Source organism: Gavialis gangeticus, unplaced genomic scaffold (assembly GCF_001723915.1).
Source record: "Gavialis gangeticus isolate Ggan-Ray unplaced genomic scaffold, GavGan_comp1, whole genome shotgun sequence".
NCBI classification, from domain to species: domain Eukaryota; kingdom Metazoa; phylum Chordata; order Crocodylia; family Gavialidae; genus Gavialis; species Gavialis gangeticus.
Window position 1 is genome coordinate 69217884 of NW_017728994.1, and position 18666 is coordinate 69236549.

Sequence of the window (18666 nt, forward strand, 5' to 3'; positions counted from 1 at the left end):
TTATGGTTAACTTCAGGCCACAGTCATGACCAATGCTTAACTGAGTCATCTCGAAGAGGCTTCTGGGAGTTTGGTCAACTTGACATGACCAAATGTGATTTTTCTTGCAACGCCCAGGATACCAGACCACCCTGGTTTTGAATCACCCTTCTACAGTGCAGCTGAGCACAGCAACAGTATTATAAGAAGCGGGATGGTCCCTCAGGTAGCCAAGTTCTTACCAGTCGAAACCAACATCTGTCTGCTACAATGGTTCTTAATGTTTTTTGACTCCAGGAAAAGCTTAGAAAATGCTGGCTCTTAGCTTTCTGTCTCTTTTTGACAATGGAAAAAATAGAGCAATTCTTCTGTTGTAAGGATCCAGAAAGCTCACAATGGGTAAAATGTTTGTTTATGTTACGGAAATTTAAATCTCAATTTGAAATCTCTGGGTGTATCTTGTGTATCATTCATAGGTGTTTACACATCTAACAATCCTAATGTGTGGCACCCTGATGTACCCTTGAAAGGATCTCATGTGCAGCACCCCAGTGTGCTGTGACACCCTGCTTGAGAAACACTAGTTTAGGATAAAGTACTGGAAACATTTTTATTTACTGGGATCCCATCTCTTTCACTGGTTTGGTGCATTGCAAGGTATTTTCAGCCCTAGTGAAATCACACATGGAGCAACAGGGCAGTCATCTTTATTTTACAGAACAGAAATACTTAAACACATGCTTTTCAACCATTGCAGGAGGAAGCAACAGGAGGTTAACACTACCTACTAGCACTGTCTACTGCCTGGAATGTATAGCATAACACTACAAAGCAAGTGCATGTACATTACATACATAGCAAAAACAAAATTATAAGAATTTTGGACTCTAGTAATTTTAACATCCCCTAATTTGGCTGTTTATGCCTTTCTTGTAGAAAGACTTGATCAACTACAACAAATCCCTCATAGTTAGAACAGCTGCCTAAGCCCATGAACTGTTCGTAAATGATGACTTTTCTTGACTTTCCAGATTTACCGCTTTTGTTCTTAACATCCACACCAACTATGAAAGTAATTGAAAAGAAGAATCATTTTTCATTGCCTTGAATTTTTATTAGGTGTTTGTGTGTGTGCTCAATATACCCACAGATACATTTACCAGACTAAAAATCTAAAACATCTCTGCTTCTCTTTTTCATGTGGTAGATGATGTAGCTTACTGGCTATGACACGTACTTGCTAAGGCTGAAAGGTCAGAAATCCACTGATTTGATGTAAATGAGTTAATGTCCTGATCTGCATACTTCAATATTAATTATTTCATAAATTACAGCAAATGCAACATTATGATAAGGCTACAACTTGGCTTGAGCTTTACTAACATATAAATTGTGTGTTATTGCCTGACTGAAATTTCTTCCTTGGTGTTTAGGTAATAATGCTGGCTGCTTAAGGCTCTGTATCTGGTGGGTCTTTTAACTAGTGTGTGTGGATGGCTATAGTTGAATTAATACCCTCTGCTGCTTGTGACTATTTGACCTATGATGGGAAGAGAAGCTGTCTGCCTCACGCCATCAACTGGAATATGTTTTATCTAGGCTGCTAGCCTTTAGCTGGAAACTTGCTCTAATCCCTAAAGGTAGAAACAGATGTCACCTTTGTGTCACCATTAAAACTTTTATGGTGACACAAAATGAAAACAAACTGTATGTTCCATCTTGCTGCAAATACTCATATTTGTGGCTGCAACAGAAGGTGGTAATAAACTGTGCCACTTTATTGTGGCCCACGTCTGTTTGTTTATGGTAGAAGAGCACAGGCAGTGCAAAGCTGCCCATGCTCTTCAGCTGCTCTGGGGTAGGGACTCCACCGACTTGAGAGGCCTGGTTTTGTACACTCAAGAAATTCTGGGGCAGGATCAGGCTTCTCAGGCATTAGGAGCATCTGCCTCACTTTCTGCACTTACCCAGATGAATCCCTCCAGGATGCGTCTGGGTAAGTGGGGAAACTTGGGGCTTTGGCGTGCATGTCTGCAAGCAGGGGTTTACTGTTTGCAGACACAGGACCCGTTCAGCAGTGATATGTGTAGAAGAATCCCTCTGCAGGAGATTTCCCTGCTTATGCCTGTAAGTGCAGAGAAGGGAACTCCCAATGGGGAGGTCCCCTCTCTGCCTTTGCAGCCCATTCCCTGTATTGCTGTCAGAAACACACACTGACCCAGTGCACACTCCTGGCAGCAGCATAGGCTGTAAATGCCCATGGGATTTCCCCTCTCCACAGTTTCAGCTGATGCGGAGAAATCCCCTCCTTACCTGCAGATGTGCATGGGCTCACTTTATCTGCTCTGAGATAAAAAGTTTGTATTATTGACCTCCACCTGGTGTGTACATCTTGCGCCACTGGTTGAGATATCTTATGACTTAAAACAAAAAGGGTAACGATAAGTAGACCGAAGTGCCAGCATACTTAGACACACAATGTTCTTTGGTTAAATGTGATATCTTTTATTAGATTATCTAAGTAGATGGAAAAATTATTCTTTGCTCAAATGCAAAATTCAATATCTTCCATGTTTCAGGGTTGTCGGTAGCATGCATACCTAGAGGGCAACAGCACGTATAAGTGTTTTCATCCTTGAATATATTTCTCATTATCCATCATCTTTTAGTAACCTGAGGACGGTGGTTTTCTATTGTAAAAATATCTTTTTTTGTATATATTAGTGTATACTTAAAATTAAAACCTTTGTGTCAATATCTGTTCTTATCACACTTTTCCTGTGACTTATTCTTTTAGGGCCAAATTCTGTCATGCCTTAAGGCACTGTGGCTCATCCTTTTTGGCAGGACTGCCACAAATGAGCTCCACATCCTCCCCTAGTGCCGCTGATCTTTCTCCTGCTTGATTAGCTGCATTTTCTGTGTCCTGTCCTGTCTGCTGCTCTGCTGCCAGTGCCCATCTTATTCTGTCATGTGCCACACAGACTGCTGGTGCCTCTTGTCGAATGCGTGTAATGTATCCCTTCCTCAAGCCATGAGTATCTGGGTCCTGTGAGTAGGTCAGTTTTTAGTAAGAGTGGCAGAGCTTCTCTAAATAAGTATATCAGAAACTGGCCCTTAATCTGTAAATGTTTCCTCTGTATTTTTCCTTTTTTGATCCGTAAGTTAGAATTTTTTTAAAGAAGAAATAAATGAGGAGGAATACTCTGCACTGGTCTAGACCTGCAGGGAGCAAACCAGGAAGGCCAAGGCTGCGATGGAACTCCAATTAGCTACAAGTATCAAGGACAATAAAAAGTCCTTTTTTAGATATGTGGGGAGCTGGAGGAAAAGCAAGGGCAACATTAGACCCCTGCTAAACCAGATGGGACAACTGACAACCGATGCCCAGGAAAAAGCCAACTTACTAAATGGGTACTTTGTGTCGGTCTTTCACCAGTCCCATGGGACACCCCTGCCCGCTACGGGACAAGGAGGTCCGGGTGAGGGAGATTCCTTACCCCCCATCAATGCTGACCTTGTGAACGAACACCTTGAGAGGCTGGACACCTTCAAGCCAGCCGGCCCTGACAGTTTACACCCCAAGGTACTCAAGGAGCTGGCTAGCATCATAGCTTAGCCCCTGGTATGGATCTTCAAGAACTCCTGGCACCCTGGTGAAGTGCCCGAAGGCTGGAAGAAGGCCAATCTGGTGCCTATTTTCAAGAAAGGGAGAAAAGTGGATCTGGCAAACTATAGGCCCATCAACCTGACCTCTGTCCCAGGGAAGGTCTTAGAAAAGATTATCAAAGAGGCCATTCTTAACAGACTGGCTGATGGCAACATCCTGAGGGATAACCAGAATGGGTTTGTTGTGGGTAGGTCTTGCTTGACCAATCTTATTTCCTTCTACAGCCAGGAGAGCTATCACCTGGACAAAGGAGAAGAGATTGGTGTCATATATCTTGACTTTAAAAAAAGCCTTTGATCTGGTATCCCACGATCACCTCTTAGTAAAACTGGCTAACTGCAGCCTCGGCCACACCACAATCTGCTGGCTGGGGAATTGGCTCTGTGGTAGGACCCAGAGGGTGGTGGTTGATAAAAGTCAATCGTTGTGGTGCCCTGTGACCAGTTGGGTCCCCCAATGCTCTGTCCTTGGGCCTATACTATTTAACATCTTCATTAATGATGTGGACATTGGTATCAGAAGTGGACTGGCCAAGTTCGCTGATGACACCAAACTCTGGGGTAAAGCGTCCACACCTGAGGACAGGAGGGTGATCCAGGCTGACCTTGACAGGCTCAGGAAATGGGTGGATGAGAACCCGATGGTGTTTAACACTGAAAAATGCAAGATTCTCCACCTTTGGAAGAAAAACCTGCAGCGTGCTTATAGGCTTGGCAGTGGTATGCTGGCTAGCACTACAGATGAAAGGGACTTGGGGGTCATGATTGACACAAGATGAACATGAGCCTTCAGTGTGATGCTGCTGCTAGTAAAGCAAGCTAAACGCTTGCTTGGATCCACAGATGCTTCTCAAGCAAATCCCAGGACATCATTCTCCCATTGTATTCGGCCTTGGTGAGGCCACAGCTGGAGTACTGCGTCCAGTTTTGGGCTCCACCATTCAAAAATGATGTGGAGAAGCTTGAGAGGGTGCAGAGGAGAGCCACGCGCATGATCAGAGGTCAAGAAATGGAGAGAGGCTGAGAGCCATGGGACTCTTCAGCCTAGAAAAGCACAGGCTCAGGGGTGATCTGGTGGCCACCTATAAGTTTAGCGGGGTGATTACCAGGATCCGGGGGAAAGTCTGTTCACCAGAGCGTCCCAAGGGATGACAAGATTGAACGGTCACAAAATCCTCCATGACCGTTTCAGGCTGGACATAAGGAAGAACTTCTTTACTGTCCGAGCCCCCCAGGTTTGGAATAGATTGCCGCTGGAGGTGGTTCAAGCACCTACTCTGAAGGCCTTCAAGAGACATTTGGATGTTTATCTTGCTGGGATCCTATGATCCCTGCTGACTTCCTGCCCCTGGGACAGGGGGCTGGACTTGATTATCTTCCAAGGTCCCTTCCAACCCTAATGTTTATGAAATCTATAATAATCCATAACAAAGAAATCCTTATAGTTTAAGTAATACTATTTGAGTGCTTGGCTTAAAATAGTATGCAGAAAGGAGACTTGTTCTGTTTTATTTTATGTTATTCATGAGTATCATACCGTCTCTAGAGAGGTTAAAGTAAACTGCAAAATTGACTGTAGCAAGAGATTATAAGGGTGAGTAACTCAGGACTCCAGTTGACAGTTTAAAAAAAAATCTTTAACGAAAATGCTGATCTGATATTTTCTAGCACTACTCTCACTGGAAAATGTAGTGTCTCATGGATATGTATCTCTATATTTTTCCTTCCTTTCATAATCTGAGGTGAGGAAATGGAGGAAAATCAGTAATTCTAAGTAAAGCAACTTTCAGCAAAAGAGTTTTATGACATTCTTATATGGAATAGGTATATGTATTTCTTTAACTCTACTGTGATAGAGTTTTTGATTGGGAATTAAAATAAGCCCTAGTTCAGGTTTCTATGGTGGTGATAGCCCATACACAACACACAAACCATAAATTAAACCACACGCTGGGTGCATCTACATGTGTACTTTAATGTGTAGTACTTTATTTTATTGCGCATTAAAGCATCATGTAAAACATGCTATTATGCTAATGTGCAGTAAAATAGGCTACTGTGCATTAAATGTCACATAAAAAGTGTGCGTTTGTGCTACTGTGTGTTAGGGCAGCCTAATATGCATTACTTAGTACGTCAGGGCACTTTTACATATGCTCTGGGAGTAGGAGGATCGTGCTTTAATTAGAGAGGCTCTGAGAGCCTCTGAAGGACAGGCCACACAAGGAGATGCTGAAGGACATGGGACTGTTCAGCTTGGAGAAGAGAAGACTTAGTGGGGCTTAGTGGCAGCCTGTAAGTAAATAAGAAGCAGACATCAGGGGCTGGGAGAGCATCTGTTAACCAAGGCACCCCAGGGGAAGACGAGGAATACTGGATGTAAACTGCCAGACGACTGCTTCAGAGTGGACATAAGGAAAAAATTCTCTACGGTTTGTGTGGCCAGAGTCTGGAACAAACTTCTCCCAGAGGTGGCATAGTTACCTACCCTGGAGATCTTCAAAAGACGACTGAATGCACACCTTGCTGCAGTCATCTGACTCCAGCAGTCTTTTCTTTCCTGCCTCAGAGCAGGGGGGCTGGACTGGATGATCTCATGAGGTCCTTTCCAGTTCCTAACTTTTATGAATCTATGAAACTAAAGCTCGTTTGATGAGCTTTAGTTCAAGCACCCCTGCTGCCATTTTGAAGCGCAGGGATGCTGATATGTGAGATGCGGGAGTCTGCTGGAGCGTGGTAATTACCACGCTCCAGCAGACTCGGTTAATTGAGTCTGCTGTAGCGTGCTGTAATTACAGCATTTTGAAACAGCCTCCGTGATTGTTGGCAGGCATCCTCACATTGGAAGTACTAAATGTAATGTGCATTAGGAAAAGTATATTAATGAATGTGTAGAGGCTGCCCAATTGTACTTTGCCTTACCTGTGTGTTTGGAACAAAGCAACTATAGTAAAAGCTCTGTTATCCGGCATCCCCCAGATAAAATATGTCGGTTAATTGAGCAGCCCTGGCTGCTGCTTCTCCCGCCACATCCCACTGCCCCTTCCACCCCTCCCACTGTATCACTGCCCCTCTCGCTGCACTGCTGCTCCCGTGGTCCCTGCAGGCCCTGTGGGACAGGGAGGTGGGCCCCACACAGCCTGTTATGCCCCCATGCCATGGGGACTCAGCAGCACAGGTTGCTTTGCCCTGGGCCGTGGGGGCTCGGAGAAACCGGAAGTGCCACAGTTGGCACTTCCGGTTTCACTTTTCCTTACAAGCCGGCATGCCAGTTAACAGAGCATGCTGGCTTGTAAGGTGCCAGTTACCAGAGAATTTACTGTAATAATATCTACCGCTTGTTTCCATTGACATTTTGCCTTTGATAGAATAGACAGAAGGTCCGTGTGGCACACACTGGAAATATTTGGTTCCCTTATAAAACTATCTATATCTTCCAAACTCCTTATCAAGATACCAAATGTTCTGGAATCTCCAAGTAGGTATAACTGACTATTTTGACGTTTTCACTGGAGTTAGACAAAGGTGTGTCCTTCCCCCTTGTTTGGTGTCACCACTGATTGCTACAAAACAGACCTCTGGTATAGAAACCAGAATGCTATGGGTAGACTTTGCTGCTGCTGTCTGTCTTCTGAATATATTGACAAAATGCAACAGAAGACTAATAGCCTAGTTAGATCTGCTAAACAATTGGGTCTTAGAATCAGGAGGTCTAAAATATTAAGGTTGTTAAAGTAAATATCTTTGCACTGTTGAAAGAGAAAGCAGTTTCCTCCATGGTGCTTGGTTTCCATTGAGAATGCTGGCATTATTGGGTGTAATACATCAGGTCCAACTTACTAGCTGACTGAAATTGTAATCACTTCTGTCTTCCTAAGCAAGCAAGGTTTTCCTACTGGATTTGTTGGTATATTAACAATTATATCAGCTGAAACTAAAGTGAACTGCCTGTTGCTGAACACTTGAAAAACTGACCATTTAAGCACTTAAGGGGAAGCTGTTGGATGCTGAGCTCTTTTGAACTGATCTGGCTCTGTACCGTCTTAATTTGCATAGCTTTCCAAATGTCAACACCGAGGAAATTCACTTTTATATATTCACTTTGATATATTTACATTGGGATAAAGTTTTAATCTGTTATGTTTTTCATATCTTCATTGTAAATCATTTTTTTATTCTACTCAACTAAAGTACATATATATTAGTAAAAAAAGGAGTAGTATAATGTTAACTATTAAAAGAGGCCCAAAATAGTTTGTTATTTTTTATGTACTGATTTCGGGGGGGGGGAGAGAGAGAATATCAGAGAAGTGATAAGCATTTAACATATCAATACATGTAAAACATTTTACAAATCCTGCCTCTAGGTGGATTCCTCATTCAATATATATTACGCAAAAGATGTGACATTAAGCACAGACCATATTACTGAGCAACACTGTTTCTTAGGTTAAGGGTTTTTTAGTATGTCAGCAAATCCATCAAGTGAAATTGTAGTATCACCAGTTGTCACAGCGATGCATAAATAAAGCCAACTAAGATTTGGGGTAGGACTGGAAAAATATTACTTATAATTTTTTTGTCTAAAAGAACCAAATTGCTTTTATTAGGCGCTAGTGGTAGTTTCACAGTACCAGTGTGCAACTTTATATTGGATAACTAGGACCAACAACCAATACTTTGTTTTACTTAATAAACAAAGAAATAATGATTTAATTGATGAGGATTTAAAATAGGGTATAAATCATGAAGGATGGTAGGGTATAAAAATGACTGATGGGTTAAACTTAAGCTCCTTGATATACTGCATTTTGTATATCTGTGTGTCAAACTAAGGTAAAGAGCCCTTTGATGTTAAGTATTTCTATTACATTATGCTTTATTTGTGCCAAATATTAAATTACTGAGAGGTGATGGACGCCTTTAAATCTGGATTGTTCCTTAAAGGAGCGAGGAGATAATTTATTTTTCAAAATGTCAAACTTTTCCTGGGCTCTGTTCCAGCTTTGTAAGATGTAATGAATAGTTGAATAATATATGTAGGCATGTTTGACGCAGCTGAGGTTGGGGAGATAGGAGACGTTCCAGTTTTAGTCAAGGTATGGTGGTTTTTTGTTTATGATGCTGTCTGCCGATAGGTGAGATACACAGTAATTATGCATATTGTGAAAACAGCACCAGCATTTCCATCCTGCTATTAGTTTTTTTGGCTAGTAATGCATCTAATCACTGTCTATATTTCTTTTTATTCCATATCAGATTTTTAGTCAGATGATTTTGACATACACTGTTTTTCCATCGTAATTTAATGGGTTCCATATTGTTCTCACGTGATCAGGGATATGGGTTTTGTGTTTGCCACAGAAAATTGTGGTAAAATGTGGATTTTCTCTTTTAAAGGAGAAAAACATGGGAAACAGTGGGTTTCCCCTTACAGGCTGGCAGAATTTCTGCCTGGAAGGGGGCTAGGGGTGTTGGGAGGAGGGCGATCAAGCAGGGGGCAGGCACCATGTGCATGTGTGCATGTATGCATGCACATGGCCGCCAGGCAGCCTGGAGAGCAGCTCCTACAGGCAGAGTTCAAATTATGGGGAAGCTCGGGGAGAAGGAGGGGGACGCTGACCTCCTCCCGTAAGAGGCGAGAGCCCCCTGTAAGATTTGAAAATCATAACTTGGGGGGGGGTTCTCTGATTTTATTAGGGCATTATAAGAGGCAGCCAAATTTTTTTGCAAACCCTCCCCCCCAGGAGTCAAAGGGTAAGTCGAGCCCTGCCCACAGGTAAGTGGGGGGAGGGATTGAGGCCCCCATAGTGAGGGAGGGAGGGAGTTGGGTAGGGCTGAGGCTAGGGCTGCTGCCCAGCCCAGGTGATGCTTGGGGCCCAGGGCCAGAACACGGCCACGGGGCCCAGGCAGGGAGTGGGAAGGAGCTGCAGGTGGCTCATTGTGGGGGGCTGGCTTCCCGACGCTGCGTGCACTCCTGGAGAGTGATGGATTTTGGGGGTTTTAATCAGAGAATTTTCTACTTTTATCAGATATTTTGTGATTTTTAAACAGAGAAAACCAGGATCCCTGCACATGATGCACAGAACCATGAGAATGTGTAAGAAACAATAAATTACATAATTTAAAAAATTGTTTAATAAGGTTAACTGACATGGAATATAAATAGGATTATTCCAAACAAGATGAAGATATACATTTATTCCCCCCTTGATGCAGATGTATAATTCTTGCTTAGTTAACCTAATTCTGTTAAATTTATTTCAAAAAGAAAAAAAAATCCCCACATCTTTGTTCTGTTATTGTAGACTGTATATGACTGTCAGAAAATGCTAGTTTTCTGGTGCTGGTTTCATACTTGTAAGAATATGTCACAATGCTTAAAATATAAATGAAAATCAATCTTAATTTTGGGCTGGTTTCATAAAGGTGTATTGCTAAAATCTTGAGTCAATATTTCATATGAAAAATATTTATATATACACCAGTCTTTTAGTTGACACACTGACCAAATAATAAATGATTCACTGCCTCTGTAAACTCTTAAGTCACCTTGTACTGTTTATAAAGAGCTCAAAAATACATCTTACTAGAACCAGCACTGCAGTTTCCAACAAAAGAAATGTAAGATTTATTTATTTTTTTGAGTGAAAAGTGCTTTGCTGAGAAGCTGTGGCACACCACTGAAATGGATTCTGGCTAAGCTTTTTCCCTTTAAAAGGTGCAGTCAAGAAATTTTAATGTGAAAGGTAAAATGTCACTAGTCCAGTGACTGTCAACTAGTATGATGCAGCACCATGGGGTGCCTTAAGATCCTTTCAGGGGTGCCATAGGATGCCCCACAATGTTAGTACTGTTAGGTGTGAAAACATAATTCACAAGATAAACCACTGAGATTTCAAATAGGAATTCATAGTGTTGGAAACAGTTAGACCTGTTGTTCAGACATTGCTTTATTATTTTTTTTGTAATGAAAAACCAAATGAAAACCAAGAATTGGAATTTCTTTATAGGGGGAAAAAGCTATTTTTTTCTTATGCAGAAGTGTGCTTCAAGCAAGTATCTGATATGGCCTTTATTGCTTATACATAGTTTTGCTGGCTCTTTAGATAGCATGATAAAGTGAACTTACATACTAGTAATTAGTTTTGAAAAACGTATTAATTAGTTTTAATATAAGACTGAGTTTTAAGAAAACCATATCTGTTGATGCTGTGAAGTAAAGAAAAAAGACAGTCTTTTTGCAACGTTAGTACTTCTGACATACACTGAAATCCAGGGCTCTCAGTCTCTTAGTTTTTGACATTACCTCAGGTTCCCAGACATGATCCCTGCAGGGTGCAGGATCCGGGGTCTGGGGCAAAGCAGCCTGCATGGGGCCTCCCTCCCCGACCCATGGCGCACTTATGCCAGGGAGTGAAAGCCTGGGCACACTGGACGTCGCAGGATGGGTGGTGGCCAGAACTTCTGGCCGAAACAGGCGAAGAGCCATCCAACCCGTTGTGAGGGTGGGTGGGCTAAACTTCAAACACAGCAGCTGTGGCCTCTCCACCTGGCTCTGTGGGGCCCCTCAAAGCTCAGGGCCTGGGGCAGTTGCTTCGATTCACACCCCCTTAGGGCCGACCCTGCAGGTTCCTGAGCATTTTGTTTGGTTATCCATTACAGTTCTAGTACCACACTTCTTTTTGGAGTTTGTTTTGCATTTAAACCTTCACTTGATACGTCTTAATTAGTGACAGCAGTAAGAGAAAATGAGAACTAAGTATTGCACACTATATCACAATTGTAGAATTATAGATGCTATGCAAAGAGCTTGTGAAAATGTCAAGTTTAGTGCTATAATGGTTTGTATTAGAAGAGCAGAAAGAAACTTGAAAGTACTCTAGTTACCAAGCCATCTCACAAAGAAGACCAAAGTCAGAGCCCAGTTTCTCTCTCTTTGTTTCTGGGGAAGAAGAGAATGCACAAAGCCGTGAATGCTGTGTGCCCCAGGAGGCTGGGGGGCCACACAAGCTCCTGCAGGCGGCAGTGGTGCTGTCGGCTGTGGGAGCATGGCGGTGGCAAGTGGGGAGCTCTGACAGGCAGCCGCAGCGCTGTTGGCAGTGGGTTGGGGGGTGGCGAGTCCCGACCTGCGATCAGTGACCACGCACAGATGCCACTGGCAGTGTCACCAGTGGCCAGCAGCAATCGTGGACTGCCCACAGATGCCGCTAGTGGTGTTGGCAGCATGGGGGTGGGGGTGGTGAGCAGCAACTGCCTGCCAGCAGTGCCTTTTTGCAGGGAGTGCACTGCCATGCTCAGGGGGTGCACATGCACCCACGTGCACCCCATACTTGCTGCCAATGCATATAGCTTTGCAGCGAGTGCAGAACCCAGGAAGAAATAGCGCTGGGGGGGGGGGGGGTGAGCAGCAACTGCCTGCCAGCAGTGCCTTTTTGCAGGGAGTGCACTGCCATGCTCAGGGGGTGCACATGCACCCACGTGCACCCCATACTTGCTGCCAATGCATATAGCTTTGCAGCGAGTGCAGAACCCAGGAAGAAATAGCGCTGTCTAATCAAGAGAAAGTTGTTGTGACACTGCCCATGAATGAGAAGTGATGGAAAAAGAACCAGAGGAGGAATGAAGTGGTGGAGGTGAATAGTGGTAGTTATGTAAAAGTAATTGTGATTGTTCAGCAGACAGGTAGTTGTGTGCTAAACTTCATCTGCAAGAATCAGCTTGCCTTGAATTATATTTCTGCTCAAAAACTGGATGACATGGAAAATTTCCTTTCTCATGGGCTCACATTTACAGCTTTCTACAATGGTTTTGTGAATTAAAATGTTATCAGTAGGCAAGGTTTTTGTTTTTATTTTCTTAATTGCTTCAGCGGTACTGATTAATGGTGAATATGAACAGTTTCCCTATTTTATGGCTGAAGGGCAACACTGTGCCATAATAAAGGATGTATTTTCCATCATAGAGCAGTGTAAAATTTAAAATTAATATTAAGAGAAATGAACGTCAAGATCATCATTTTTATAGTCTTTATTATGAATCTATGAATAGGTGGGGTATTGAAAATATTCCAAGAAAATTTCCTGAAGTTGTTGAATTCATTGCCCTTTGGCAAATAGGAGTCTGAGGCCCTTGCTTTGTCATCTGTATCTTTAGGGGAAAATCTAGTAGTTTTCTGTCCCATCCTGTGTGATTAGAGGATCTGGACCTGGTTTTCAAGGAGCCCTGTGGTCTTAGATCTAGCTTCGGGGGCAAAGGCAAGTTTGACACCACTTGTCTAAGGAAATGTATATCATGTATCTCAATGTACAGTATCTTCTTCATTAATAGTTTTGTATCTCATTTTGGTGTACTTTACACACTGGTGTTTACCTTTGAGTACTGTCATATATCTCAATACTATAGGAAGAAAAACAGCCACTTTTTATGCAATACATTCTCAAGGTTTGAAAGCTCTTTTGGTTTTTTAAGCAGTGACTTGTTCGTACGCCTGGAAGTACATAAGAGTTTACAACATACCTTGTTCGTTTTGAAATATGATATAGGGTCAGTATATATTGCTGGACTATATAAATGAAGGGATTTGGAATTGGACTAGAAACAAATTGTACTGAAGGGAACTTTCACTAATTGGTTGAAATGAGCAAAGCAGTGAAATTTTAATCTAATTAACTGATCATTATTATTTCTTTATCCCTCAATATTTTGGTGGTTTGTTTTTGTTTCATGGCTTTGGACAACTTCACTATTGATAAACAGCAACCCATAGACTTCCATTTAGTTTTGAACAAATTTTAGGAATCTTAGAAAAGTTCTTGCTTGAGTTTCTTTCCATATAGATACATACACTGGTTCTTAAACACAACCAGTACTCAAACTCTATGTTGCTCCAACCCCATTGCTGTGTCTCAGGTTTATATTTATAAAGTGACACACATAATTATTGTGCAAGGTTATTTCCTATCCAATAGTAAGCTAAAATGTAATTACATTAGTAAGATTAAGGGATGCAAAACATCAGTGGTGGTCCTGTTAATTTGTGTATGTTGTTGGGCACTGATTCCTGATCTCTCTAGGTATGTGACCCCACTTCTGTGGTGAATTCAACTCTCCCAACATACGATTTCTATAGAATTGCAACCATTAGTTTGGGAGTCAGTGTTCTTGGGCAAACCCTATATCCATAAAAATACCCTCGCACTCAGAGGGTAGTGGTGGATGGGTCATATTCAACCTGGGGGGAGGTGGGTAGCGGAGTCCCCCAGGGCTCGGTCCTGGGGCCTGCGCTGTTCAATTTCTTCATCAGCGATCTGGATGATGGGGTGGAAAGTAACCTGTTTAAATTCGCTGATGACACCAAAATTTGGGGGGAGGTGAGCACGCTAGCAGGGAGTGAGAGATTGCAGAGGGATCTGGATAGGTTACAGGGGTGGGCTAACAGGAACAGGATGCGTTTCAATACGGACAAGTGCAGGGTGCTGCACTTGGGCAGTAGGAACCAGCAGCACACTTACACAATGGGGAACTCCCTACTCGAGAGCACGGAGGCAGAAAGAGATCTTGGAGTCATTATTGACTCCAAGATGAACATGGGCCGACAATGCGAGGTCATGGTTGGCAGGGCTAACCGGACCTTGTCGTGCATCCACAGGTGCATCTCGAGTAGAGCCAAGGAGGTGATCCTCCCCCTCTACGCGACGCTGGTCAGGCCACAGCTGGAGTATTGTGTCCAGTTCTGTGCGCCCCATTTCAAGAGGGATGTGGACAACATGGAGAGGGTCCAGAGGAGGGCCACCCGCATGATCCGGGGACAACAGGGCAGACCCTACAGTGAGAGACTGCGGGACCTGAACCTATTCAGCCTCCACAAGAGAAGGCTGAGGGGGGACCTGGTGACTGTCTATAGACTCACTAGGGGGGACCAGAAGGGTTTGGGGGAGACGCTGTTTCCCCTAGCGCCCGCTGGCATAACAAGGAGTAATGGGCACAAGCTGATGGAGAGGAGGTATAGATTGGACATCCGCAAAAACTGCTTCACGGTTAGGGCGGCTAGGAGCTGGAACCAACTTCCAAGGGAAGTGGTGCTGGCCCCTACCCTGGGGGTCTTTAAGAAGAGGCTGGATGCCTACCTGGCTGGACTCGTTTGAGTCCCATTTCTCTTTTTGGGGTTTTTTGTTGTTCTCCCGCCCTGGCGGGGGGTCGGGCTAGAAGATCTACTAGGTCCCTTCCGACCCTTAATCTATGAATCTATGAATCTATGATTTGAATGGTGCAATATCTAAAACTGATCTAGAACAGTAGGGTCCAACCTTTTTTGCCTGACAAGCCAGATGGGCAGTGCACAGTCTGTTCACAGGCTGGATCCAGCTAGTGGCCCTGATTTAGTACACAGGGCGGTGGGGCCCTATCTGGCTGCACAGATGGGGTGGGGGGTAGCCCAGCCCTGATTCAGCCACACAGGGGGAAGGGGGTCTGGCCTAGCCCTGATCTTACTGTGAGGGCTGATGGGGTGTGGAAATTTGGCAGTGGGGGAGGGTGGCTATTCCATGCTGCCAAATTTCCTGTCCATGGGGGAGCCTCATGGGTAAGGTTCACTGTCTTCATGGGTTTGATTGGGCCCATGGGCCAGAGGTTGAGCACCCTGATCTAGAATAATTAATCAATTAATATCCTAAATAAAGAATATTTCTACAATGTAGCATGTAGAAGACTAGAAATAATATTTTGATATGTGATTTGCTTTTAGAAGGATATGCTGTCCTAAAACCAGATCCTCCAGTTGTAGGTGAGGTCACACATCACAGCATTCAATTATCCTGGGATTTAGAAAACAAAACGGAAAGAAAAGGACCTCAAGAGCAATGGTTAAAGTATTCCATTGAAGAAGAAGACCCAAAAGTACATACCTATGGTACCATTTATAGGTAGGTTCAGTGTTAAATAAGTTTAATCTTTTTTAGTTTAAGGTTTTAAAATATTTGAAAGATGGAAATTTCTGAAATACTAAATATTTATGATGACAACAATGATGTTTTTGTTAAAGAGGAGACTGCTTGCGTTCATTTATTAAAATATAATGTTTATTTAAAAATTTTGATTCACTAGAAATTTTTATTTATATCAGGTAGGAGTCTATTTCTACCCTGTTTCAAACAGCTTTTGTCATGCCAGGGCATTACTGAGGCAACTGATTAACATGTATGTAAATGTTAACTCCAATTCACATCATTGGGTCAAAATACATGACCACCTTGTGTTGTGTATGGCGGTCAGTACACTGAGGCATGTCAGGAGGCAGTGAGTGAAATCCTGGCTTCATTGAAGTCAGCAATAAAACTTCTGTGCTAAGTACAGACCCTTAAAAATTCTGAAGCTGAATCAATTCAGTCTTTGCAGGTTAGTCTAAGCCGCAGAGATTGAACTGATAAGCAAGTGAATAAACAGTGATTTTTGATTCTGGAAATGCCCCATATGCCTGCAGTGGCCCAGGTCAGAAGCTGGGGGTGCTAGAGCACACCTCCCTGCTCATTGGAGCAGACAGCTTAGGACAAGGCTAGCCTGCCCACCCGGCAAGGGGGGTTTTGCTGGGGAGATGCAAAGCATCCTGGGGATGCTAGGGGAGCGTGAGTTAATATTTAGGGGATCTGGAGCAGACGTTCAATAAACTGATTTAACCTAAATCAGTTAAGTCTGATACTACATCCATTCAGGTTTATCTTAAACTGGTTTTTGCCATTTTGAAAGTGGTTTATGTGCACTGAACTTCTGGACAGGAGTTACACATAAACGTTTAAGTGATTGGAAACCAGTTTAAACCTGTAACAGAAGAGAAGTTCAGTGTACATAAGCTGCTTTCAAAATGGCCAAAATTGGTTTAAGATAAATGTGAATGTAGTATCAGACTTAACTGATTCAGGTCAAACCAGTTTATGGAACTTCTGTTACAGATCCCTTCCTTGTTCAATTTAACTCACAGTCCCTCAGCATCCCAGGATGATTTACAGCCCTGGGCTGTGCTGTCTGCTCCAACGGAGCAGGGACTCCGCCATCCCTCTGCTCCACAGCCTACTTCCTGCCTGCATCCATCAGTCCATAGGGAGGGGGTGGGGGGAAAGGGAATGGACCCCCCTAGCGCAGGTATACACAGCACACAGGAGGAAGGAAAGCCCCCATGGTAGGTGTTTTTTGTCCCTCTGCAGCCCTCCCCCAACCCAGAGCAGCCCAGGGAGTTGGGGGAATACCCTACCTCCCCCTCCTCTGCACAGCTGATTGCCTAAGCCACTGCTACAGGAGGGAGGGTGGAAGGAGTTCCCAAAGCCCCAGGGGTGTGGACACCGGGGAGACCCGCCTCATGGGGCTTCCTCCACCCTGGCCTGGGGTCCCCTAGCCAGTGCAGCCCTGGGGAGCAGAAGGGAATTCCCCCCACTCCCCCTTCCCGGCTGCTGATTGCTTTAGCCACTGCCATGGGAGGAAGGCAGAAGGAGTCCTCGAGGCTGGGTGCCTGCCCATGCAGTCCGGCATGGGGGCACTGGGGTCCCCTGACTTGTGGGGCTTCCCCTGATCTCAGCTCAGGCTCCCTCAGCCCAGGACAGCCCCAGGGAGCTGAAGGGAATTCTTGCCCTCTCAAACCCCACAGCTGCTTGCCTCAGCCACTGCAAGTCTCAGGACCAACCCGAGGCAGCCTCAGGGAGTGGATGGAAGTTCTTCTGCTCCTTTGCAGCTGAAGCAAAACCAGCTATGGAGAAGCGGGAGAATTTCCCTCCACTCCCTGAGGGTGCCCCAGGCTATCCCTGAGACTCACAGTGGCTGAGGCAAGCAGCTGTGGGGTTCGGGAGGGCAAGAATTCCCTTCTTCTCCCTGGGGTTGCCCTGGGCTGGGGGACCCAGGGCTGGGATGGGGAAAGCCCAGTACCCCAGTATTGGGCTGCATGGACAGGTTGGAGGATTTGTTTTTCCTTTTTCCTGTGGCAATGCCTGAAGCAATCAGCAGCTGGGAATGGAGAGAGGGGGAATTCCCTTTGGCTCCCCTGGGTTGGGGAACCCAGGCTGGGGGAAACCCCCTGAGGGGGAAGCTCCCCCATGGGGTCCAGCACCTGGACAGGGGGCTCCTTAAACCCCTGCGGGGGGACAGCAGGGGTCTGGGAGCATGTATTGGGGAGCCAGTCAGGGATGGCCTACTTGACTGGGCTCACAGTGACCAGCAGGCTGGGAGACCTGCTCTAGCGCCCCCCCACCTACTGGCCTGGGTCAGTGCAGGCCTCCCCCGCCCTTCCCAATCGAAAACAACATTAGTTCAGTTGTTTATTGGTTCAAGTTATGCAGTTTAGAAGAAGCTTGTCCTTCTCTGACTGATAACTGGGAGAAAAAGAATAAGTTAGACATGTGGCCTACCAAGTAAGCTTCTGGCCAACAGCTCTGGTAGAGTCAGCTGAAGTAAGATTGCCATTCTCCACAACAATTTGCAGTATTTAAGAGTTAGGAACTGCCTGGATATGAGATTATCTATTTTCTTTCCATGAGTTGTAGCAAAATATGGAAGTGGAAGAGCTTTAGTTCCTGCCCTTACAGAATGGATATTATTAAGTCACTCTATTCCACTTCTACTTTTGGGATTAATGTGAAGCATGATTAGTTAGCTTAGTGCAGCTCATGCAGGCATATGGGATGAAATAATGAGAGTGATTAGGGATATTAAGTGGCTTAAATTATCTGTTCCATCTCATCACATTTTCTTTCTATTTTTCTCTCTCTCATGTTGTTGTTTATGGAGCTGTATCTTTATTTGTAAATGGAACAAATAGTTTTTAAAGCAGTTCATGGATTGACAAGAATTTAGTATGCTTCACATTACACTTTGCCTTCCTCTGGGGTCCCAGGAAATGAGACTACTTACTTCTTAACCCAAGCATTTTGCATTGATTGCAATTTGCAGCGCAAGCTGCTCACTGCACAGACTACTATGTTTCCTGCTCTGGCACACAGTGTCCTTGGAATGTAACTCAGTGTAAGAGCTGTCACT

General features: G+C 44.2%; 1 protein-coding gene across 1 annotated transcript in view; it reads left to right on the forward strand.

The window, feature by feature from the left end:
• Nucleotides 1-1965: 1965 nt before the first annotated feature.
• FANK1 (fibronectin type III and ankyrin repeat domains 1) overlaps nt 1966-18666 on the forward strand; it is a 62098-nt gene continuing 45397 nt past the window's right edge. Inside the window, exons 1-2 of the mRNA XM_019502178.1 lie at nt 1966-1975; nt 15395-15572. Coding sequence (XP_019357723.1) covers nt 1966-1975; nt 15395-15572 — 188 coding nt within the window. The remainder of the gene's footprint in view (nt 1976-15394; nt 15573-18666) is intronic.